The following is a 25,199-nucleotide window of genomic DNA, read 5'->3' on the forward strand; positions in this document are numbered from 1 at the left end:
TGGTCACATGCTGACTAGCTTCTCATCCACTTCTTCCAATAGAGCCTAGATGTGGTCACGTGCTGACTAGCTTCTCATCCACTTCTCTCAATAGAGCCTAGATATGGTCACGTGCTGACTAGCTTCTCATCCACTTCTCTCAATAGAGCCTAGATATGGTCACATGCTAACTAGCTTCTCATCCACTTCTCTCAATAGAGCCTAGATGTGGTCACATGCTGACTAGCTTCTCATCCACTTCTCTCAATAGAGCCTAGATATGGTCACATGCTAAGTAGCTTCTCATCCACTTCTCTCAATAGAGCCTAGATGTGGTCACATGCTGACTAGCTTCTCATCCTCTTCTCACAATAGAGCCTAGATATGGTCACGTGCTGACTAGCTTCTCATCCACTTCTCTCAATAGAGCCTAGATATGGTCACATGCTGACTAGCTTCTCATCCACTTCTCTCAATAGAGCCTAGATATGTTAACATGCTGACTAGCTTCTCATCCTCTTCTCTCAATAGAGCCTAGATATGGTCACGTGCTGACTAGCTTCTCATCCACTTCTCTCAATAGCGCTTAGATATGGTCACATGCTGACTAGCTTCTCATCCACTTCTCTCAATAGAGCCTAGATATGGTAACATGCTGAATAGCTTCTCATCCACTTCTCTCAACAGAGCCTAGATATGGTCACGTGCTGACTAGCTTCTCATCCTCTTCTCTCAATAGAGCCTAGATATGGTCACGTGCTGACTAGCTTCTCATCCTCTTCTCTCAATAGAGCCTAGATATGGTCACATGCTGACTAGCTTCTCATCAACTTCTCTCAATAGAGCCTAGATATGGTAACATGCTGAATAGCTTCTCATCCACTTCTCTCAACAGAGCCTAGATATGGTCACGTGCTGACTAGCTTCTCATCCACTTCTCTCAATAGAGCCTAGATATGGTCACATGCTGACTATCTTCTCATCCACTTCTCTCAATAGACCCTAGATGTGGTCACGTGCTGACTAGCTTCTCATCCACTTCTCTCAATAGAGCCTAGATATGGTCACATGCTGAATAGCTTCTCATCCACTTCTCTAAATAGAGCCTAGATATGGTCACATGCTGAATAGCTTCTCATCCACTTCTCTCAATAGAGCATAGATATGGTCACATGCTGACTAGCTTCTCATCCACTTCTCTCAATAGACCCTAGATGTGGTCATGTGCTGACTAGCTTCTCATCCACATCTCTCAATAGAGCCTAGATATGGTCACGTGCTGACTACCTTCTTTTCCTCTTCTCTCAATAGAGCCTAGATATGGTCACGTGCTGACTAGCTTCTCATCCACTTCTCTCAATAGACCCTAGATGTGGTCACGTGCTGACTAGCTTCTCATCCACTTCTCTCAATAGAGCCTAGATATGGTCACATGCTGAATAGCTTCTCATCCACTTCTCTCAATAGAGCCTAGATATGGTCACATGCTGACTAGCTTCTCATCCACTTCTCTCAATAGAGCCTAGATATGGTCACATGCTGACTAGCTTCTCATCCTCTTCTCTCAATAGAGCCTAGATATGGTCACGTGCTGACTAGCTTCTCATCCACTTCTCTCAATAGAGCCTAGATATGGTCACATGCTGAATAGCTTCGCATCCACTTCTCTCAACAGAGCCTAGATATGGTCACGTGTTGACTAGCTTCTCATCCACTTCTCTCAATAGAGCCTAGATATGGTCACATGCTGACTATCTTCTCATCCACTTCTCTCAATAGACCCTAGATGTGGTCACGTGCTGACTAGCTTCTCATCCACTTCTCTCAATAGAGCCTAGATATGGTCACATGCTGAATAGCTTCTCATCCACTTCTCTCAATAGAGCCTAGATATGGTCACATGCTGAATAGCTTCTCATCCACTTCTCTCAATAGAGCCTAGATATGGTCACATGCTGACTAGCTTCTCATCCACTTCTCTCAATAGAGCCTAGATATGGTCACGTGCTGACTAGCTTCTCATCCACTTCTCTCAATAGACCCTAGATGTGGTCATGTGCTGACTAGCTTCTCATCCACTTCTCTCAATAGAGCCTAGATATGGTCACGTGCTGACTAGCTTCTTTTCCTCTTCTCTCAATAGAGCCTAGATATGGTCACGTGCTGACTAGCTTCTCATCCACTTCTCTCAATAGACCCTCGATGTGGTCACGTGCTGACTAGCTTCTCATCCACTTCTCTCAATAGAGCCTAGATATGGTCACATGCTGAATAGCTTCTCATCCACTTCTCTCAATAGAGCCTAGATATGGTCACATGCTGACTAGCTTCTCATCCACTTCTCTCAATAGAGCCTAGATATGGTCACATGCTGACTAGCTTCTCATCCTCTTCTCTCAATAGAGCCTAGATATGGTCACGTGCTGACTAGCTTCTCATCCACTTCTCTCAATAGAGCCTAGATATGGTCACATGCTGAATAGCTTCTCATCCACTTCTCTCAATAGAGCCTAGATATGGTCACATGCTGACTAGCTTCTCATCCACTTCTCTCAATAGAGCCTAGATATGGTCACATGCTGACTAGCTTCTCATCCTCTTCTCTCAATAGAGCCTAGATATGGTCACGTGCTGACTAGCTTCTCATCCACTTCTCTCAATAGAGCCTAGATAATGTCACATGCTGAATAGCTTCTCATCCACTTCTCTCAACAGAGCCTAGTTATGGTCACGTGCTGACTAGCTTCTCATCCACTTCTCTCAATAGAGCCTAGTTATGGTCAAGTGCTGACTAGCTTCTCATCCACTTCTCTCAATAGAGCCTAGATATGGTCACATGCTGACTAGCTTCTCATCCACTTCTCTCAATAGAGCCTAGAAATGGTTACGTGCTGACTAGCTTCTCATCCACTTCTCTCAATAGAGCCTAGATATGGTCACATGCTGACTAGCTTCTCATCCACTTCTCTCAATAGAGCCTAGATGTGGTCACATGCTGACTAGCTTCTCACCCACTTCTCTCAATAGCGCCGCCGCCTAGATATGGTCACGTGCTGACTAGCTTCTCATCCACTTCTCTCAATAGATCCTAGATGTGGTAACGTGCTGACTAGCTTCTCACCCACTTCTCTCTATAGAGCCTAGATATGGTCACGTGCTGACTAGCTTCTCATCCACTTCTCTCAATAGAGCCTAGATATGCTCACATGCTGACTAGCTTCTCATCCACTTCTCTCAATAGAGCCTAGATGTGGTCACATGCTGACTAGCTTCACACCCACTTCTCTCAATAGCGTCGCCGCCTAGATATGGTCACATGCTGACTAGCTTCTCATCCACTTCTCTCAATAGAGCCTAGATGTGGTCACGTGCTGACTAGCTTCTGACCCACTTCTCTCTATAGAGCCTAGATATGGTCACGTGCTGATTAGCTTCTCATCCACTTCTCTCAATAGAGCCTAGTCATGGTCACGTGCTGACTAGCTTCTCATCCACTTCTCTCAATAGAGCCTAGATATGGTCACGTGCTGACTAGCTTCTCATCCACTTCTCTCAATAGAGCCTAGATATGGTCACATGCTAACTAGCTTCTCATCCACTTCTCTCAATAGAGCCTAGATGTGGTCACATGCTGTCTAGCTTCTCACCCACTTCTCTCAATAGAGCCTAGATATGGTCACATGCTGAATAGCTTCTCATCCACTTCTCTCAATAGAGCCTAGTTATAGTCACGTGCTGACTAGCTTCTCATCCACTTCTCTCAATAGAGCCTAGTTATGGCCATGTGCTGACTAGCTTCTCATCCACTTCTCTCAATAGAGCCTAGTTATGGTCATGTGCTGACTAGCTTCTCATCCACTTCTCTCAATAGAGCCTAGATATGGTCACATGCTGACTAGCTTCTCATCCACTTCTTCCAATAGAGCCTAGATGTGGTCACGTGCTGACTAGCTTCTCATCCACTTCTGTCAATAGAGCCTAGATATGGTCACGTGCTGACTAGCTTCTCATCCACTTCTCTCAATAGAGCCTAGATATGGTCACATCCTGACTAGCTTTTCATCCATTTCTCTCAATAGAGCCTAGATATGGACACGTGCTGACTAGCTTCCCATCCACTTCTCTCAATAGAGCCTAGATATGGTCACGTGCTGACTAGCTTCTCATCCACTTCTCTCAATAGAGCCTAGATGTGGTCACATCCTGACTAGCTTCTCATCCACTTCTCTCAATAGAGCCTAGATGTGGTCACATGCTGACTAGCTTCTCACCCACTTCTCTCAATAGAGCCTAGATGTGGTCACGTGCTGACTAGCTTCTCATCCACTTCTCTCAATAGAGCCTAGTTATGGTCACGTGCTGACTAGCTTCTTATCCACTTCTGTCAATAGAGCCTAGATGTGGTAAGGTGCTTACTAGCTTCTCATCCACATCTCTCAATAGAGCCTAGATGTGGTCACGTGCTGACTAGCTTCTCATCCACATCTCTCAAAGGAGCCTAGATGTGGTCACATGCTGACTAGCTTCTCATCCACTTCTCTCAATAGAGCCTAGAAATGGTTACGTGCTGACTAGCTTCTCATCCACTTCTCTCAATAGAGCCTAGATATGGTCACATGCTGACTAGCTTCTCATCCACTTCTCTCAATAGAGCCTAGATGTGGTCACATGCTGACTAGCTTCTCACCCACTTCTCTCAATAGCGCCGCCGCCTAGATATGGTCACGTGCTGACTAGCTTCTCATCCACTTCTCTCAATAGAGCCTAGATGTGGTCACGTGCTGACTAGCTTCTCACCCACTTCTCTCTATAGAGCCTAGATATGGTCACGTGCTGATTAGCTTCTCATCCACTTCTCTCAATAGAGCCTAGTCATGGTCACGTGCTGACTAGCTTCTCATCCACTTCTCTCAATAGAGCCTAGTTATGGTCACGTGCTGACTAGCTTCTCATCCACTTCTCTCAATACAGCCTAGTTATGGTCACGTGCTGACTAGCTTCTCATCCACTTCTCTCAATAGAGCCTAGTTATGGTCAAGTGCTGACTAGCTTCTCATCCACTTCTCTCAATAGAGCCTAGATGTGGTCACATGCTGACTAGCTTCTCACCCACTTCTCTCAATAGCGCCGCCGCCTAGATATGGTCACGTGCTGACTAGCTTCTCATCCACTTCTCTCAATAGATCCTAGATGTGGTAACGTGCTGACTAGCTTCTCACCCACTTCTCTCTATAGAGCCTAGATATGGTCACGTGCTGACTAGCTTCTCATCCACTTCTCTCAATAGAGCCTAGATATGGTCACATGCTGACTAGCTTCTCATCCACTTCTCTCAATAGAGCCTAGATGTGGTCACATGCTGACTAGCTTCACACCCACTTCTCTCAATAGCGCCGCCGCCTAGATATGGTCACATGCTGACTAGCTTCTCATCCACTTCTCTCAATAGAGCCTAGATGTGGTCACGTGCTGACTAGCTTCTCACCCACTTCTCTCTATAGAGCCTAGATATGGTCACGTGCTGATTAGCTTCTCATCCACTTCTCTCAATAGAGCCTAGTCATGGTCACGTGCTGACTAGCTTCTCATCCACTTCTCTCAATAGAGCCTAGATATGGTCACGTGCTGACTAGCTTCTCATCCACTTCTCTCAATAGAGCCTAGATATGGTCACATGCTAACTAGCTTCTCATCCACTTCTCTCAATAGAGCCTAGATGTGGTCACATGCTGTCTAGCTTCTCACCCACTTCTCTCAATAGAGCCTAGATATGGTCACATGCTGAATAGCTTCTCATCCACTTCTCTCAATAGAGCCTAGTTATAGTCACGTGCTGACTAGCTTCTCATCCACTTCTCTCAATAGAGCCTAGTTATGGCCATGTGCTGACTAGCTTCTCATCCACTTCTCTCAATAGAGCCTAGTTATGGTCATGTGCTGACTAGCTTCTCATCCACTTCTCTCAATAGAGCCCAGATATGGTCACATGCTGACTAGCTTCTCATCCACTTCTTCCAATAGAGCCTAGATGTGGTCACGTGCTGACTAGCTTCTCATCCACTTCTGTCAATAGAGCCTAGATATGGTCACGTGCTGACTAGCTTCTCATCCACTTCTCTCAATAGAGCCTAGATATGGTCACATGCTAACTAGCTTCTCATCCACTTCTCTCAATAGAGCCTAGATGTGGTCACATGCTGACTAGCTTCTCATCCACTTCTCTCAATAGAGCCTAGATATGGTCACATGCTAAGTAGCTTCTCATCCACTTCTCTCAATAGAGCCTAGATGTGGTCACATGCTGACTAGCTTCTCATCCTCTTCTCACAATAGAGCCTAGATATGGTCACGTGCTGACTAGCTTCTCATCCACTTCTCTCAATAGAGCCTAGATATGGTCACATGCTGACTAGCTTCTCATCCACTTCTCTCAATAGAGCCTGGATATGGTAACATGCTGACTAGCTTCTCAGCCTCTTCTCTCAATAGAGCCTAGATATGGTCACGTGCTGACTAGCTTCTCATCCACTTCTCTCAATAGAGCCTAGATATGGTCACATGCTGACTAGCTTCTCATCCACTTCTCTCAATAGAGCCTAGGTATGGTAACATGCTGAATAGCTTCTCATCCACTTCTCTCAACAGAGCCTAGATATGGTCACGTGCTGACTAGCTTCTCATCCTCTTCTCTCAATAGAGCCTAGATATGGTCAAGTGCTGACTAGCTTCTCATCCACTTCTCTCAATAGAGCCTAGATATGGTCACATGCTGACTAGCTTCTCATCAACTTCTCTCAATAGAGCCTAGATATGGTCACATGCTGAATAGCTTCTCATCCACTTCTCTCAATAGACCCTAGATGTGGTCACGTGCTGACTAGCTTCTCATCCACTTCTCTCAATAGAGCCTACATATGGTCACATGCTGAATAGCTTCTCATCCACTTCTCTCAATAGAGCCTAGATATGGTCACATGCTGAATAGCTTCTCATCCACTTCTCTCAATAGAGCCTAGATATGGTCACATGCTGACTAGCTTCTCATCCACTTCTCTCAATAAAGCCTAGATATGGTCACGTGCTGACTAGCTTCTCATCCACTTCTCTCAATAGACCCTAGATGTGGTCATGTGCTGACTAGCTTCTCATCCACATCTCTCAATAGAGCCTAGATATGGTCACGTGCTGACTAGCTTCTTTTCCTCTTCTCTCAATAGAGCCTAGATATGGTCACGTGCTGACTAGCTTCTCATCCACTTCTCTCAATAGACCCTAGATGTGGTCACGTGCTGACTAGCTTCTCATCCACTTCTCTCAATAGAGCCTAGATATGGTCACATGCTGAATAGCTTCTCATCCACTTCTCTCAATAGAGCCTAGATATGGTAACGTGCTGACTAGCTTCTCATCCACTTCTCTCAATAGAGCCTAGATATGGTCACATGCTGACTAGCTTCTTATCCACTTCTCTCAATAGAGCCTAGATATGGTCACATGCTGAATAGCTTCTCATCAACTTCTCTCAATAGAGCCTAGATATGGTCACATGCTGACTAGCTTCTCACCCACTTCTCTCAATAGAGCCTAGATATGGTCACGTGCTGACTAGCTTCTCATCCACTTCTCTCAATAGAGCCTAGATATGGTCACATGCTGAATAGCTTCTCATCCACTTCTCTCAATAGAGCCTAGTTATAGTCACGTGCTGACTAGCTTCTCATCCACTTCTCTCAATAGAGCCTAGTTATGGTCACGTGCTGACTAGCTTCTCATCCACTTCTCTCAATAGAGCCTAGTTATGGTAATGTGCTGACTAGCTTCTCATCCACTTCTCTCAATAGAGCCTAGTTATGGTCATGTGCTGACTAGATTCTCATCCACTTCTCTCAATAGAGCCTAGATATGGTCACATGCTGACTAGCTTCTCATCCACTTCTCTCAATAGAGCCTAGATGTGGTCACGTGCTGACTAGCTTCTCATCCACTTCTCTCAATAGAGCCTAGATATGGTCACGTGCTGACTAGCTTCTCATCCACTTCTCTCAATAGAGCCTAGATATGGTCACATGCTAACTAGCTTCTCATCCACTTCTCTCAATAGAGCCAAGATGTGGTCACATGCTGTCTAGCTTCTCACTCACTTCTCTCAATAGAGCCTAGATATGGTCACATGCTGAATAGCTTCTCATCCACTTCTCTCAATAGAGCCTAGTTATGGCCATGTGCTGACTAGCTTCTCATCCACTTCTCTCAATAGAGCCTAGTTATGGTCATGTGCTGACTAGCTTCTCATCCACTTCTCTCAATAGAGTCTAGATATGGTCACATGCTGACTAGCTTCTCATCCACTTCTTCCAATAGAGCCTAGATGTGGTCACGTGCTGACTAGCTTCTCATCCACTTCTCTCAATAGAGCCTAGATATGGTCACGTGCTGACTAGCTTCTCATCCACTTCTCTCAATAGAGCCTAGATATGGTCACATGCTAACTAGCTTCTCATCCACTTCTCTCAATAGAGCCTAGATGTGGTCACATGCTGACTAGCTTCTCATCCACTTCTCTCAATAGAGCCTAGATATGGTCACATGCTAAGTAGCTTCTCATCCACTTCTCTCAATAGAGCCTAGATGTGGTCACATGCTGACTAGCTTCTCATCCTCTTCTCACAATAGAGCCTAGATATGGTCACGTGCTGACTAGCTTCTCATCCACTTCTCTCAATAGAGCCTAGATATGGTCACATGCTGACTAGCTTCTCATCCACTTCTCTCAATAGAGCCTAGATATGTTAACATGCTGACTAGCTTCTCATCCTCTTCTCTCAATAGAGCCTAGATATGGTCACGTGCTGACTAGCTTCTCATCCACTTCTCTCAATAGCGCCTAGATATGGTCACATGCTAACTAGCTTCTCATCCACTTCTCTCAATAGAGCCTAGATATGGTAACATGCTGAATAGCTTCTCATCCACTTCTCTCAACAGAGCCTAGATATGGTCACGTGCTGACTAGCTTCTCATCCTCTTCTCTCAATAGAGCCTAGATATGGTCACGTGCTGACTAGCTTCTCATCCACTTCTCTCAATAGAGCCTATATATGGTCACATGCTGACTAGCTTCTCATCAACTTCTCTCAATAGAGCCTAGATATGGTAACATGCTGAATAGCTTCTCATCCACTTCTCTCAACAGAGCCTAGATATGGTCACGTGCTGACTAGCTTCTCATCCACTTCTCTCAATAGAGCCTAGATATGGTCACATGCTGACTATCTTCTCATCCACTTCTCTCAATAGACCCTAGATGTGGTCACGTGCTGACTAGCTTCTCATCCACTTCTCTCAATAGAGCCTAGATATGGTCACATGCTGAATAGCTTCTCATCCACTTCTCTAAATAGAGCCTAGATATGGTCACATGCTGACTAGCTTCTCATCCACTTCTCTCAATAGAGCCTAGATATGGTCACGTGCTGACTAGCTTCTCATCCACTTCTCTCAATAAAGCCTAGATATGGTCACGTGCTGACTAGCTTCTCATCCACTTCTCTCAATAGACCCTAGATGTGGTCATGTGCTGACTAGCTTCTCATCCACATCTCTCAATAGAGCCTAGATATGGTCACGTGCTGACTAGCTTCTTTTCCTCTTCACTCAATAGAGCCTAGATATGGTCACGTGCTGACTAGCTTCTCATCCACTTCTCTCAATAGACCCTAGATGTGGTCACGTGCTGACTAGCTTCTCATCCACTTCTCTCAATAGAGCCTAGATATGGTCACATGCTGAATAGCTTCTCATCCACTTCTCTCAATAGAGCCTAGATATGGTCACATGCTGACTAGCTTCTCATCCACTTCTCTCAATAGAGCCTAGATATGGTCACATGCTGACTAGCTTCTCATCCTCTTCTCTCAATAGAGCCTAGATATGGTCACGTGCTGACTAGCTTCTCATCCACTTCTCTCAATAGAGCCTAGATATGGTCACATGCTGAATAGCTTCTCATCCACTTCTCTCAACAGAGCTTAGATATGGTCACGTGCTGACTAGCTTCTCATCCACTTCTCTCAATAGAGCCTAGATATGGTCACATGCTGACTATCTTCTCATCCACTTCTCTCAATAGACCCTAGATGTGGTCACGTGCTGACTAGCTTCTCATCCACTTCTCTCAATAGAGCCTAGATATGGTCACATGCTGAATAGCTTCTCATCCACTTCTCTCAATAGAGCCTAGATATGGTCACATGCTGAATAGCTTCTCATCCACTTCTCTCAATAGAGCCTAGATATGGTCACATGCTGACTAGCTTCTCATCCACTTCTCTCAATAGAGCCAAGATATGGTCACGTGCTGACTAGCTTCTCATCCACTTCTCTTAATAGACCCTAGATGTGGTCATGTGCTGACTAGCTTCTCATCCACTTCTCTCAATAGAGCCTAGATATGGTCACGTGCTGACTAGCTTCTTTTCCTCTTCTCTCAATAGAGCCTAGATATGGTCACGTGCTGACTAGCTTCTCATCCACTTCTCTCAATAGCCCCTTGATGTGGTCACGTGCTGACTAGCTTCTCATCCACTTCTCTCAATAGAGCCTAGATATGGTCACATGCTGAATAGCTTCTCATCCACTTCTCTCAATAGAGCCTAGATATGGTCACATGCTGACTAGCTTCTCATCCACTTCTCTCAATAGAGCCTAGATATGGTCACATGCTGACTAGCTTCTCATCCTCTTCTCTCAATAGAGCCTAGATATGGTCACGTGCTGACTAGCTTCTCATCCACTTCTCTCAATAGAGCCTAGATATGGTCACATGCTGAATAGCTTCTCATCCACTTCTCTCAATAGAGCCTAGATATGGTCACATGCTGACTAGCTTCTCATCCACTTCTCTCAATAGAGCCTAGATATGGTCACATGCTGACTAGCTTCTCATCCTCTTCTCTCAATAGAGCCTAGATATGGTCACGTGCTGACTAGCTTCTCATCCACTTCTCTCAATAGAGCCTAGATATGGTCACATGCTGAATAGCTTCTCATCCACTTCTCTCAATAGAGCCTAGATATGGTCACATGCTGACTAGCTTCTCATCCACTTCTCTCAATAGAGCCTAGATATGGTCACATGCTGACTAGCTTCTCATCCTCTTCTCTCAATAGAGCCTAGATATGGTCACGTGCTGACTAGCTTCTCATCCACTTCTCTCAATAGAGCCTAGATATGGTCACATGCTGAATAGCTTCTCATCCACTTCTCTCAACAGAGCCTAGATATGGTCACGTGCTGACTAGCTTCTCATCCACTTCTCTCAATAGAGCCTAGATATGGTCACATGCTGACTATCTTCTCATCCACTTCTCTCAATAGACCCTAGATGTGGTCACGTGCTGACTAGCTTCTCATCCACTTCTCTCAATAGAGCCTAGATATGGTCACATGCTGAATAGCTTCTCATCCACTTCTCTCAATAGAGCCTAGATATGGTCACATGCTGAATAGCTTCTCATCCACTTCTCTCAATAGAGCCTAGATATGGTCACATGCTGACTAGCTTCTCATCCACTTCTCTCAATAGAGCCTAGATATGGTCACGTGCTGACTAGCTTCTCATCCACTTCTCTCAATAGACCCTAGATGTGGTCATGTGCTGACTAGCTTCTCATCCACTTCTCTCAATAGAGCCTAGATATGGTCACGTGCTGACTAGCTTCTTTTCCTCTTCTCTCAATAGAGCCTAGATATGGTCACGTGCTGACTAGCTTCTCATCCACTTCTCTCAATAGACCCTCGATGTGGTCACGTGCTGACTAGCTTTTCATCCACTTCTCTCAATAGAGCCTAGATATGGTCACATGCTGAATAGCTTCTCATCCACTTCTCTCAATAGAGCCTAGATATGGTCACATGCTGACTAGCTTCTCATCCACTTCTCTCAATAGAGCCTAGATATGGTCACATGCTGACTAGCTTCTCATCCTCTTCTCTCAATAGAGCCTAGATATGGTCACGTGCTGACTAGCTTCTCATCCACTTCTCTCAATAGAGCCTAGATATGGTCACATGCTGACTAGCTTCTCATCCTCTTCTCTCAATAGAGCCTAGATATGGTCACATGCTGAATTGCTTCTCATCCTCTTCTCTCAATAGAGCCTAGATATGGTCACGTGCTGACTAGCTTCTCATCCACTTCTCTCAATAGAGCCTAGATATGGTCACGTGCTGACTAGCTTCTCATCCACTTCTCTCAATATTGCCTAGATATGGTCACGTGCTGACTAGCTTCTCATCCACTTCTCTCAATAGAGCCTAGATATGGTCACGTGCTGACTAGCTTCTCATCCTCTTCTCTCAATAGAGCCTAGATATGGTCACGTGCTGACTAGCTTCTCATCCACTTCTCTCAATAGAGCCTAGATATGGTCACGTGCTGACTAGCTTCTCATCCTCTTCTCTCAATAGAGCCTAGATATGGTCACGTGCTGACTAGCTTCTCATCCACTTCTCTCAATAGACCCTAGATATGGTCACATGCTGACTAGCTACTCATCCACTTCTCTCAATAGAGCCTAGGTATGGTCACGTGCTGACTAGCTTCTCACAAGAATGTAGTCGGCAAGAGACCACAGGTGTGCTAACATAGTTAAAGGCAATTATGACCTTGTCCTCACTAGCACCCTGGACAGCTGCCTACTCCGCCAACCTCTTTGTCCACCTCTAAACAGAGATCTCAATAACATCACAATATTGTATGACCACAATATTCCAAATGCTGGCATTTTAGAAATAAAGCCGAGGAACACAGGCATCAGCATAAGGTTCCTGTACACAACCATGTAATATCATGAAGGCTCTGCTTCTTCATAGAAAACTCTTGCAATGTACACGCGTGTCAGATTTTTTTCCAGTACGTTTGTACGTATATGATGAAGGATTAGGCTTAATTAAAACCAGGGCAATAGGCAGAATAAACGTATAGGAAAGACTGGATTAGTGCTCTGCCTTCACTTAGATTACAAATTCTGGTCTCTCAGAAGGAACATTTATCAGTCAGCTAAATGAAAATGCACCGTGACAGTCTGTGGTTAAACAATTTAATCATAGGAATATCCCCAGAAGGATCCTCTTTCACTCCCTGTCTCTAATGCTTTCTAGTTAGCAACAAGGAAAGAGGATTTGATGTAAGAAGACTGAAGACTTAGAACAAATGTATTGACAAAAAGGAGAATGTTTTACTCTGCGGAAAGAACAACTCCTATTGTTCTAAGAACCTTGGCTGTATTTACAGGCCTCTTCCCCACAACCGCAAAGCAAGAGATCCAAATGGAGGTTATGTTGTATTGTACATAGTTAAGAACAATGTACAAACAAGCATCATGGCCGAATTCTGTGCTTTTAGTCAATATCTAAAAGCTGGAACAGTTGTGGGGTAGGGGGTTAAAGGGAATCAGGTTTTTGCTACTCCACCTGAGCGCAGCATGATTTAGGGACAGAAACCCTGATTCCAGTGATTTGTCACTTAATTTACTGGGTGTCGCAGTTTTGATTAAAAACTTTTTAGTCTGCTGCAGATCTACCAGTTCCCTGAATGTGGAGCTGTGCATAACCCCACCCACACCACATTGATAGTATCCTTAATAATTAGGATGTTGTGCTCCCTTTAGGACACTAGATATACTGTACATGTATACACTCAGCATATACAGAGGGAGATGAGAGTAACAAGAAGCGACCTCTATTCCTGATGTCACTGGCAGCTTCCTCCCCTCTCTTATACACCAAACCTGGAAGAAAAGCTGCATTTACACTGCAAGATAATGTCATGATTGTTCATTCAGTGAAAAGGTCATCATTCTCATCGGTGTATCGTCCGGTGTAAACAGGACTCGTGCTATCGACAACTATGGCAGCCTAATCATGCAGAGTGATCTATTACAGGTCACTTAGTGCACATTGTTTACTTAGGTCTGCTTGCGTGGACAGGCATTTAATCGACCGCCGATCGGTAACGCTAAAGCTTTTCATGCTACTTGTTAAACTTAACCCCTTAACGATCGCTCATACGCCTTTTAACAGCGGTCATTAACGGTACTTATTCCTCAGCACCACTTTTTAACGGCGCTGAGGAATAAGAGAATAATTCCTGCGGATGACAGCTGTACATGACAGCTGGCACCCTGCAGTATCAAACCCGACCGGTTTTGCGACCGGACGGGGCCCGATTAACCCCTTAAATACAGATGCCAATCGCGACAGAGGTATTTAAGTTGTTACAATGGGGGTCACAAGGCCCCCTCAGTAACCATCGGACCCCCGCAATGAGAATTGCAGGTCCCGATGGTTACCTTGGTACACTGAGGTACGGTGGCCTGTGAGATCCAGCAATAAGCTTGGTCTCACAGGCTATGTCAGTGAGTGTCAGTGAGAACTGACTGCTCTCGTGCACTGTTGTACATGAGTATAGCAGTGTATGAGATCAGTGATCAAAGTAAAAATTTGACATGTCCCACAGTGAAAAAATGAAAAATAAGAAAAATAAAATATGTTAAAAAGTAAAAGAAACACACAAAAATGTGCACACAAATCACTAAAATCTGTTTCGCCACTCAAAACGCAGTGTTTCTGATAAAACAATTTTAAATAAAACAAGTACACATAATTGGTATTGCCATGTCCAGAACAACCTGCTCTATAAAACTGGCATGTTATTTATTCCGTTTGGTGAACGCCGTAAAAAAAACCCAAAACAATAAAAAAGCCAGAAATGTCACTTTTTCACCGTAGTAATTCCCAAAAAATGAATAAAAAGGGATCAAAAAGGCTTATGTAAAAAAAATATGATTTAAATGAAAACACCAAACCATCCCGCAAAAAACAAGCGGTAATATGGCTCATTCGGCGAAAAAGTTATAGCTCTCAGAATAGGATGATGTAAAAACAAATTCATTTTACTAAAATATTGTTTTTAGTGTGTAAAAATAGCAAATCATAAAAAATATAAATCTGGTGATAAAAAAATGTGCTAAAAGTGCATATTTGTTGGTAGAATGTGAGTTTTTTTTATTTTCAGAGCTCTACGCTAAACTTCTGTGAAGCACCTTGGGGTTCCAGGTGCTCATGACACATCTAAATAAGTTCCCTGAGGGGTTTAGTTTCCAAAATGAGGTCACTTGTGTTTGGTGACATCAGGAGCTCTCAAGCGTGACATGTGTCCGCTCTCGATTCCAGCCGTTTTTGCAGTCAAAAAGTCAAACGGTGTTACTTCCCATCCGAGTCCTGCCGTGCGCCCAAACAGTGTATCGGCATACTCAGAAGAAATTGAATAACACATTTTAGGGTCCATTTTGTCCTGTTACCCCTTGTGAAAATAAACTTGAAGCCAAAGCAATTTTTTTGTGAAAAAAGGTAAATGTTCATTTTTTCCTCCACATTGCGCTAGCACCTGTGAAGCGCCTAAAGGGTTAATAAACTTTTTAAATGTGGTTTTGAGCACCTTGAGGGGTGCAGTTTTTAGATTGGTGTCACTTTTAGGTATATTCTATCATATAGACCACTCAAAGTCGCTTCAAATGTGATGTGGTCCCTAAAAAATGGTTTTGTAAATTTTGTTGTAAAAAAGAGAAATCGCTGGTCAACTTTTAACACTTCTAACTTCCTAACAAAAATTTGTTTTTTTCAAAAATTGATGTAAAGTAGACATGTGGGAAATGGTATTTAGTAACTATTTTGTGTGACAGATCTGATTTAAAGGCATAAGAATTAAATTTGGAAAATGGCAAAATTTTCTAATTTTTCACCAAATATCCAATATCTTCATATATAAACGCAAGTCATATCGAAGAAATTTTATCACTGTCTTGAAGTACGATATGTCATAAAAAATATTCTCAGAATCAGTGGAATCCGTTCCAGAGTTACAACATAAAGTGACAGTATTTAATTCACAAAAAAATGCCCCAAATGTCAAAAACCCATACAGCAATCGGGCTCTGCACCACTTAGAGAATACATAAATCACTATATTTGTACACTATATTGGGTCACTGGTTTGGAATATCCTATGGCATTGAGGTCCCTCTTTCAATGGATCTAAACCTTTCTTTTTGTATGTTTTTAATTATTGTATCAATAAAAAGCATTTTTTAAGTACCACTTTTTTGGGGATTATTTTTTACTTTTGATCGCCCATATAGTGATTTATAAAGTGACACTGGTCAGAATTAAAAAATGTGGTGTGGTCATTAAGGTCAAAATTGGCTCAGTCACTAGGGGGTTAAACGAGTTCTCACCCCAAATATTTCACCTAGAATACGGTGCTTGCTATCACTTGAAGATTCTGGTCTTTATTATGATAGAAAGATCCATGATCATAAGATCCAGTCCTTCTATTTTAGCCCGCACAAGCATTCCATTCACGATGCCACGGACGCATATTCAGCTGAGTGTATTGAGGTGCAGAGACCTGCTGGGTCCGTGCGCTGCGATACATGCTGCTGGTCATTCAGAGGCTAGCAGCTGAGCTCATGGGTACACTGCAGTGATGTCATACTCTCCTGTTGCTTCCAAGTTGAAGTCAGCTGCTGGAGTCAGAAGAGGACGCCGCATGGCGGGGGAACAGAGTGAAATTAATTAGGATTGATTATATAAATAATTCAATATAAATAATAACAGCAGCAGAAAAGGGGATGTATCCCAGGAGGGAGGATACATACCAGGATGGGGGACATATACCAGGGTGGGCCCAGGATGGAAAACATATATACCAGGATGGGGGATATTTATATCAGGATGGAGTTCAGGATAAGGGAAATATATACCAGGATGGGGATTATATATACCAGGATGGGGCCCATGATAAAGAACATATATACCAGGATGGGGGATATATATACCAGGATAAGGGACATATATGTCAGGATGGGGAACATAAATACCATTATGAGGCCCAGAAAGGGGAACATATACCAAGATTTGGAACATATATACCAGGCTGGGGTTTGGAACATATATACCAGGCTGGGGCCAGGAGGAGTGACATATATAACAGGACGGGGAACATATATACCAAAATGGGCCCAGAATGGAGGACATGTACACCAGGAAGGAGCCCAATATGGAGACATTACTACGTAATGGAGAGGGGGGCAAAGTTTATGTCCTTATAGGATTTAGAATGCCACAAAGGCTCTTACATCTGACCAACATGCGGGGGTAGGTAGAGGGGGCCCAGGTTAAAATTTTGAACCGGGGCTCATCGTACTCTAGTTACGCCACTGATTATGAGGTTGGTGGGGCATGAACCAGCACCAGTATGTAGGGGAGTATCATCCTCGATATACAATCTGAGTAATCTGCATTTATATATACAAACATAAGTAATACTCTTCCTTCGCTTGGGGTGTTCATGTATCACTATCAAGTCCTTACTTAAACATTATAATATGTTCATTTGCTGGTGGGTCCAGTTGCTAAATCTAATGATGTTCATTTGATGAGACGTATGTTAAGTGTATCCTGGTATATAAAGGGAACCACAGCACATTTTGATCAGTGAATTAAGACGGATCATGGACTCATAAAAATACTAAAATATGTTGTTATGCAAGCCTACAGTCTCTGCTTGACTCAGTCTTCAGTAACTTGTCCCAAAAGGGAAAGGTTAGACACAGAAAGATAAAAATAAAGAAAGGACAACCTGAATGTGGTGCAACCAGTAGTTTTGGAGCACATCTATCAATATGTATGGACTCTGCTTGGTAGTGGGTAACCCCACTGTGACCCACAGAGGTGACACAGCATATGACTGACAGTTCATACTAATTTTAAACTTTCCTATTACTGGCAGATATTATTAGCTACATTAGCATGTTTTTGTCTCAAGGAAACCAGTGGATGCTACTGAGAATTTATTATACTTTGATTAACACATAAACAAGACAATTTTTGGGGTTAAGAGATCAGAATGAGTACCTGGTGATATCAGTACAGCCGCAGAAAACAAGGCAATTTCCTCCTCCGTCAGCTGAAGTGAACACAAACTCTTCGCAAAGTCGAATGCTTCATTCACTAAATCATCCGAACCTGCAGGCCAAGCAAAGCAGAGTGAGAACTAGATGCTAATCACTGTTCAATTCTACTTGGAACGCAGCCTGTAGTCCTGCCAGGGAAACAGGTGCTAGTAGAAAATACTATCGCGGTTAGTTAAAATTTCAGATTTTCAATCAACATCATGTGGAGAGAGAGAATAAAAAGGCTAAATCTAATTGTCTTTTAAAACCCAGTTTATTTAATGTCTATGTTATATTCTTTTAGCAGCGGTAATATTTACTCATGAACGCGTAGCTCTGTTGAGCAGTGCTTTGATTCCAGTGTAATTGACTGAATAATTGAAATGATAATTAGTATGATAATAATGCATGTAGGAAATGTGAAGGCTTTACACAATCGCCTAGTGTACACCAGAAGTGCATGTGCAGGGTTGCACTGAGGATTATGACTAAAGCCCTGAGGATGACATCTAATAGCTTTCCAAAAAATATGGGGTATAACTGGGTTCTCAAATAATATCAATGATATTTTTTGTGACCTATCATCAGCTATGCAAAAGTGTTGGCAAAAAAATCATTAACAGAATAACATTTATATTTAATGTGATCCCTAAATTCATATAGGGCAAACTTGGTCACACTAATGTGACTAGACATTTGACACATTCATGAGGCTGGTGTCACAGACACATCTGCCCCTGATCCAGTGCTGCTGATTTGTTCCCAACAGTGGCATTGATAGCCAAGTTGACTGACAGTTCAAAGTCAAAAGTGTGATCTGGTTTGATTTCTCACTTACAAGTGTCGGTCATCGGACTAATGAAGGGAAGGATTTTGGTAGTAAATGGGCTCTCACAGTACTTTATGGAAACCCCCATGACTGGTCACTTCAGCCAACTATGATATAAGTTATGGATACTACCATGGTGCACTTTTTGACTGATTCTCTGTGTGTTCACCTTATTTTTCTTTACAAAGTCAAAGCGTATAGTTAGAATCTCCCAGCACTGCTCCAGGTGATTGACAAGTCTTTCCTCATAGCAACAGACCGATCAATCATCTGGAGTGGCACTGGGATCTTCTAACTATATTTTATCTGACAATATTTTATCTGAAGTGGCAGGTTCTAATAGTTTGGGCAACATGAATCGTGTGATAGGATCCCTTTAAAGGGAATCTGTCAGCAGGTTTTAGCAAACTCATCTGAGAGCAGCCTAATGTAGGTAAAGAAAAGCTGAATCCAATTATGTATCATTCTGACACAATTACAGCTTTTAGATTTAGAATGAAGCACAGCTGAGAAAGCTAACTCCGCCCATCCCAGGCTTTTTGTGTACAAAGTCCATAGACAGTGAGCTGCTTATCACAGGAGGGGGCGTTGGCTAGTCCAGCAATGTTAATCAATTAGTGATAAATACTTCACACTTAGTAAACAGCAGTAGGTACTTTGACAAATGACACATCCCTGAATTCTGTGTTTCAGCCTCTATTTCCTGTTGTTTTCAGATTGCATGCAAAAAACCTGCTGACAGATTCCCTTTAAATGATGCAAAAGCAGGGAAGTCATGGATTCTGCTAAGCAGAGTGGCTTCTGTATAGCTTGTCCATGGAAGTAAGATTTGAAACTGATAGGTTAGGCCAGCTGGTACACAAAATGTAGAATAAAGTGGGTATGTGAATACAGTGCAATCATGGCATGTTGGTTGAATCATGCTCACTAAAGCTTGAAATGTTAAACAAAATGTTGGAAAAAAAATGTCACATCTGAAACATATTGTACGTTTAGATACCTCTTCTGTAATGTAACAAAATGACAACATAAATTGGAATGATTGCAGTCAAAAAGCTTACAGGTCAGATGCAAATATTTTCTTTTTTTACCATTCTGCCCATTTATTTAAAATGATTACTTTATTTAGCCCTTCTTTTTCCAGTTATGGTATAAATATTAAGAAAACATAATGTTACCAATACATAAATATGTACAAATAACCAGTTACCTAATGACTTGAACATCTGCATCCCTCCATATTTTCCTTCAAAAAGAACAGTGTTGTTTAATGGATTGAAGGCACGGCACATTCTTACTAGAACTACTTCCAAACAGCCTGGCAAATGAAAAAACACAGAAGATTAAATACATTGGTACCGTAATGGGCACCACACCAGGCCTATCTTTCCCTGGATTGTGCCTATAAGTACCTAAAATATAACTTTTCTTTATTTACTTTAAGTAGAAACAAATTATGTTTATAATTTAAGAACAGACTTTGAATGGGTGAACTATTGTTTTAGGATCTTCTCTTACCTATGGAGTAGTGTATATTTTTGTTCTTTTTTTTAGTTGACCATATAGTCTATAACTGTTTTGAATTTTAGATTTGTGAATTAACCAAGCATTGGTCTGCCGTATGATGTTGTAATGAGTGATTCATTACTTAAATTTAAGAGGGGACTGGATACCTTTCTGGAAAAGTATAATGTTACAGGATATACTGTATACACTAGATTCCTTGATAGGGCGTTGATCCAGAGATTTAGTCTGATTGCCGTATGTGGAGTCGGGAAGGAATTTTTTTCCCCAATGTGGAGCTTACTCTTTGCCACATGGGTTTTTTTTGCCTTCCTCTGAATCAACATGTTAGGGCATGTTAGGTTAGGCTATGGGTTCAACTAGATGGACTTAAAGTCTTCCTTCAACCTTAATAACTATGTAATTGTCTGCAAAAGCTGAGTGAACCCTCCACTGAAGAACCCTCCACCTCTTAAGAAATCTTGCATCTCAGCCACATGTAAGAGAGTTAGCTGCAGTATCAGACTCATCCACACAAGCAAAAATTGCTTTATTAAAGGGGTTGTCTTGAGTTCTTCCTTCAGGATGGCACCACTCATTTGCTTCATGGCTTCCTACTAGCTCTTTAAAGCCGCTGTCACATTAGCGTATAGCATCCGATGTGAGAGCATAAGATGTGATATGGTAATGACACTCAGTTTAAACTCTGCTATGAGCGTGAGCCGAGTGTCACGCTACTGTGATACCGTCCTCTCACATGCGGTAATCATATCACAAGTAAAGAGATTAAGGAGAACTTAATTTCACCATCTTCTCCATTGCAGTCCAATGTTTTGCACACACCCAATAACCGGAATGGGTACACGCCGTGTGAGATATTCTGCCATTCGCAGCATGCTGAGATTTTTTTTCCATGCCAGGTCGGCATGAGAAAAAATGTAATAGATCTGCTCTGCCTCATTGAATAAGATAGGTCAGAGTGCAATGCAAGATTTTCACTCATTGCCCTCCTCTATATTATACGCCAGTGTGAGCGAGCCCTAGGATTGACAATTCACATTAGAGACTTGCTGGCGCCGTCTGTCCAAACGATGCGCTTTCCCATACTGCAAGCAGAGACAGCTATGCCTCTGGAGAATGTAGAAGTGGTAGAGTGCAACGGGTAGGAGACTTCCAGCTTCAGAGCTTCAGAGCTGCCTTTGCAAGCTGAGCAGCAAATAGCTTGCAAGTGTGCACCTTGTCAAGGAAACTGGCCACCTCTGGTTTGCAATGAGGAGTAAGCTATATTAAACATTCCTGTGTTTTTGAGAATAGAGATCATTTTTTAACAAGAGGTAAGTTGCAAAGTTGCGTGTTTTTAAAAGTACCGTAGTTGGCATTTTTATCAATTTCAAAAGTTGAGATAACCCCTTTAAGTATTGCAGTACTTGTAAAGAACATGTATAGGGGAATCAGGGGAGATTGATCGTTCGGCCAACAGCTATGTAATGTGAATGGTGACCTTTAGAGCACTAATTTTATAAGGTATATGTATTATCCTTCTCTTGCTACTGTTAATCTATCACTGACAAGAGACCCCTTATCATGCACTTGTATAAATATTCTGCTTTGGAACAAACAATGAATATGGAAGTATTATTATTTTGTATAAAAGCCATGCTATGTCCAGCTACGGCTCCAATAATTATAAACATGAAGTACGGCCGAGCGTTGTGCAGTCTGCAATATTAATGTCATATTCAGAAAAACACGAATAATTATTGCAACAAGCTGTTTAACGTTCTGTGGAGATGAGTAGGATATGACCTTTCTCCAAAGAGGCATTTCAGACGATCAGTCCCTTTTGCCCATGTTACACACAACATTTTATGAATAATTTCAACAATTTCATGAAAATTAAACTTTCTAAGACTTAATCGCTTATTATAGCTCAATATACAGTAGATCACCGCCTCCGTGTGCTATTACTACTGTCAGCATTGCAGGGTTCCAGAGGAAAGAAGATTTTGTTGATGTCTACGAGATATCTGGCCAAGTGTCTCATTACATTCGGCATACCATAAAAGAGCGCCTTAGTTTAGACTAATTAATTGTTCTCAGACATTGTTTCTATATGTTTAGATATTGTTAAATGCACATATTGCTGCAGCAACAGGCAAGAGATAAAGACATAAAATACTAGCATGTCCAACAAATGTCTAACAAATGACCGGTACATAACACAGAGTCATCGGAAACACAAATGAGAAAAACAGCCATCTTCTTACCTGACTTAAGTAGCAATATTTGATCATTCTGACAAAGTTCCATAAAGCCGGTTATTCGCTTTGCAAACTCCACAACGTACTGTATTGCATGGGTGATCTGGATGGCACACTGTTGCCACAAAGCTTCTCTCGACTGCAATACAAATGTGTATTAGTTAGAAGCGTAAAGTCACCCCATATGGGTCTCTGGTTTAGCTAATATTAGTTACTTTGCAGATTTTTTCCAATAAATCATTACTATGAAAATAAGTCTCCTTAGTTAGTTGGGTCTCTTCCCCAGACTGCATCTAAGCCTCATTCCTGCTATGTACTGATGAAGGGCAAAAATCCTGGAACACTGCTATCTACAAATATGTCACTGGTTGGCTGGTATGAGTTATTTTAACATTATTTTACCATAGAGCATTGCTTTGAAAAATGTCTATATACATAATTTGGTCAGTTCAATGAGGGCACCTGTGAGCTGTGTTTAGGCATCACATTCAGTTGTCTAGTATAATCGCTATATTAATAAGGGGCTAAATGTTGTGAATTCTGTGGCTGAATTCACTCCTGTGGTCACAAGTGGTACTGCAGCTTCTGAGCTTCCTCCCTCAGGTGTTTTGGTGAGCTCGTTGGCTGCTTTGTTATTTAACTCCACCTGATTCTGTCTTCCTTGCTCCTTGTCAATGTTCCAGTGTTGGACCTGAGCTTCTGGATCTTTCCTGTGGCCTGCTGCTCTGCTTAGATAAGTGTTTCTTTGCTTTTGTTGCTACTTTTTCTGTCCAGCTTGTCTATTTGTTTTTGCTGGAAGCTCTGAGACGCAAACGGTGCACCGCCGTGCCGTTAGTTCGGCACGGTGGGTCTTTTTGCCCCCTTTGCGTGGTTTTTTGCTTTAGGGTTTTTTGTAGACTGCAAAGTTCTCTTTGCTATCCTCGCTCTATCTAGAATATCGGGCCTCACTTTGCTGAATCTATTTCATCCCTACGTTTGTCTTTTCATCTTGCTAACAGTCATTATATGTGGGGGGCTGCCTTTTCCTTTGGGGTATTTCTCTGAGGCAAGTCAGGCTTGTTTTTCTATCTTCAGGCTAGTCAGCTCCTCAGGCGGTGCCGAGTTGCATAGGTAATGACAGGCGCAATCCACAGCTGCCTTTAGTTGTGTTTAGGATAGGTTCAGGTATTGCGGTCTACAGAGATTCCACGTCTCAGAGCTCGTTCTATTGTTTTTGGGTTATTATCAAATCACTGTATGTGCTCTGATTGCTGGCACACTGTGTCACTGGATTGCCTACATAACTGTACAAGGAGCCAACCTAATGATTCTCAATAGAGGGAAAAAAGAAGTTCTGACATCATTTTTTTTTCTCAGCTCTGTGTTCAGTCTTTTTTTTCCCCTAGACATTTGGGTGTTTCAGGACACAGGTGTGGACATGGATATTCAGGGTCTGTGCTCTTCAATGGATAATCTCGTTACAAATGTACAAAGGATTCAAGATACTATTGATCAGAAATCTATGTTAGAACCAAGAATTCCTATTCCTGATTTGTTTTTTGGTGATAGAACTAAGTTTCTTAATTTCAAAAATAATTGTAAGCTATTTCTGGCCTTGAAACCTCATTCTTCTGGTAATCCTATTCAACAGGTTTTGATTATTATTTCTTTTTTGCGCGGCGACCATCAGGACTGGGCATTTTCTCTTGCGCCAGGAGACCCTGCATTGAGTAATGTAAATGCGTTTTTCCTGGCGCTCGGATTGCTTTACGATGAGCCTAATTCAGTGGATCAGGCTGAGAAAAATTTGCTGGCTTTGTGCCAGGGTCAGGATGATATAGAAGTATATTGTCAGAAATTTAGGAAGTGGTCTGTACTCACTCTGTGGAATGAATCTGCGCTGGCAGCTTTGTTCAGAAAGGGTCTCTCTGAGGCTCTTAAGGATGTCATGGTGGGTTTTCCTATGCCTGCTGGTTTGAATGAGTCTATGTCTTTGGCCATTCAAATCGGTCGACGCTTGCGCGAGCGTAAATCTGTGCACCATTTGGCGATATTGTCTAAGATTAAACCTGAGCCTATGCAGTGCGATAGGACTATGACCAGAGTTGAACGGCAAGAACACAGACGTCTGAATGGTCTGTGTTTCTACTGTGGTGATTCCCCTCATGCTATTTCTGATTGTCCTAAGCGCACTAAGCGGTTCGATAGGTCTGCCGTCATTGGTACTGTACAATCCAAATTCCTTCTGTCCATTACCTTGATATGCTCTTTGTCATCGTATTCTGTCATGGCGTTTGTGGATTCAGGCGCTGCCCTGAATCTGATGGATTTGGATTATGCTAAACGTTGTGGGTTTTTCTTGGAGCCTTTGCGGTGTCCTATTCCGTTGAGAGGAATTGATGCTACACCTTTGGCCAAGAATAAACCTCAGTACTGGACCCAGCTGACCATGTGCATGGCTCCTGCACATAAGGAAGTTATTCGCTTTCTGGTGCTACATAATCTGCATGATGTGGTCGTGTTGGGGTTGCCATGGCTGCAAACCCATAATCCAGTATTGGATTGGAACTCTATGTCGGTATCCAGCTGGGGTTGTCAGGGGGTACATGGTGATGTTCCATTTTTGTCTATTT

At 42.5% G+C, this 25,199-nt stretch overlaps 1 protein-coding gene across 1 annotated transcript in view; it reads right to left on the reverse strand.

Annotated features, from left to right (window-relative positions):
• Positions 1 to 25,199, reverse strand: part of RORB (RAR related orphan receptor B) — a 352,234-nt gene that overhangs the window by 28,517 nt on the left and 298,518 nt on the right. Inside the window, exons 6-8 of the mRNA XM_069763311.1 lie at positions 22,594 to 22,726; positions 20,034 to 20,141; positions 17,957 to 18,067 (exon numbers count right to left, since the gene is read on the reverse strand). Of these exons, the coding sequence (XP_069619412.1) occupies positions 17,957 to 18,067; positions 20,034 to 20,141; positions 22,594 to 22,726 (352 nt within the window). The remainder of the gene's footprint in view (positions 1 to 17,956; positions 18,068 to 20,033; positions 20,142 to 22,593; positions 22,727 to 25,199) is intronic.

This window comes from Ranitomeya imitator, chromosome 1 (assembly GCF_032444005.1).
Source record: "Ranitomeya imitator isolate aRanImi1 chromosome 1, aRanImi1.pri, whole genome shotgun sequence".
NCBI classification, from domain to species: Eukaryota; Metazoa; Chordata; class Amphibia; order Anura; family Dendrobatidae; genus Ranitomeya; species Ranitomeya imitator.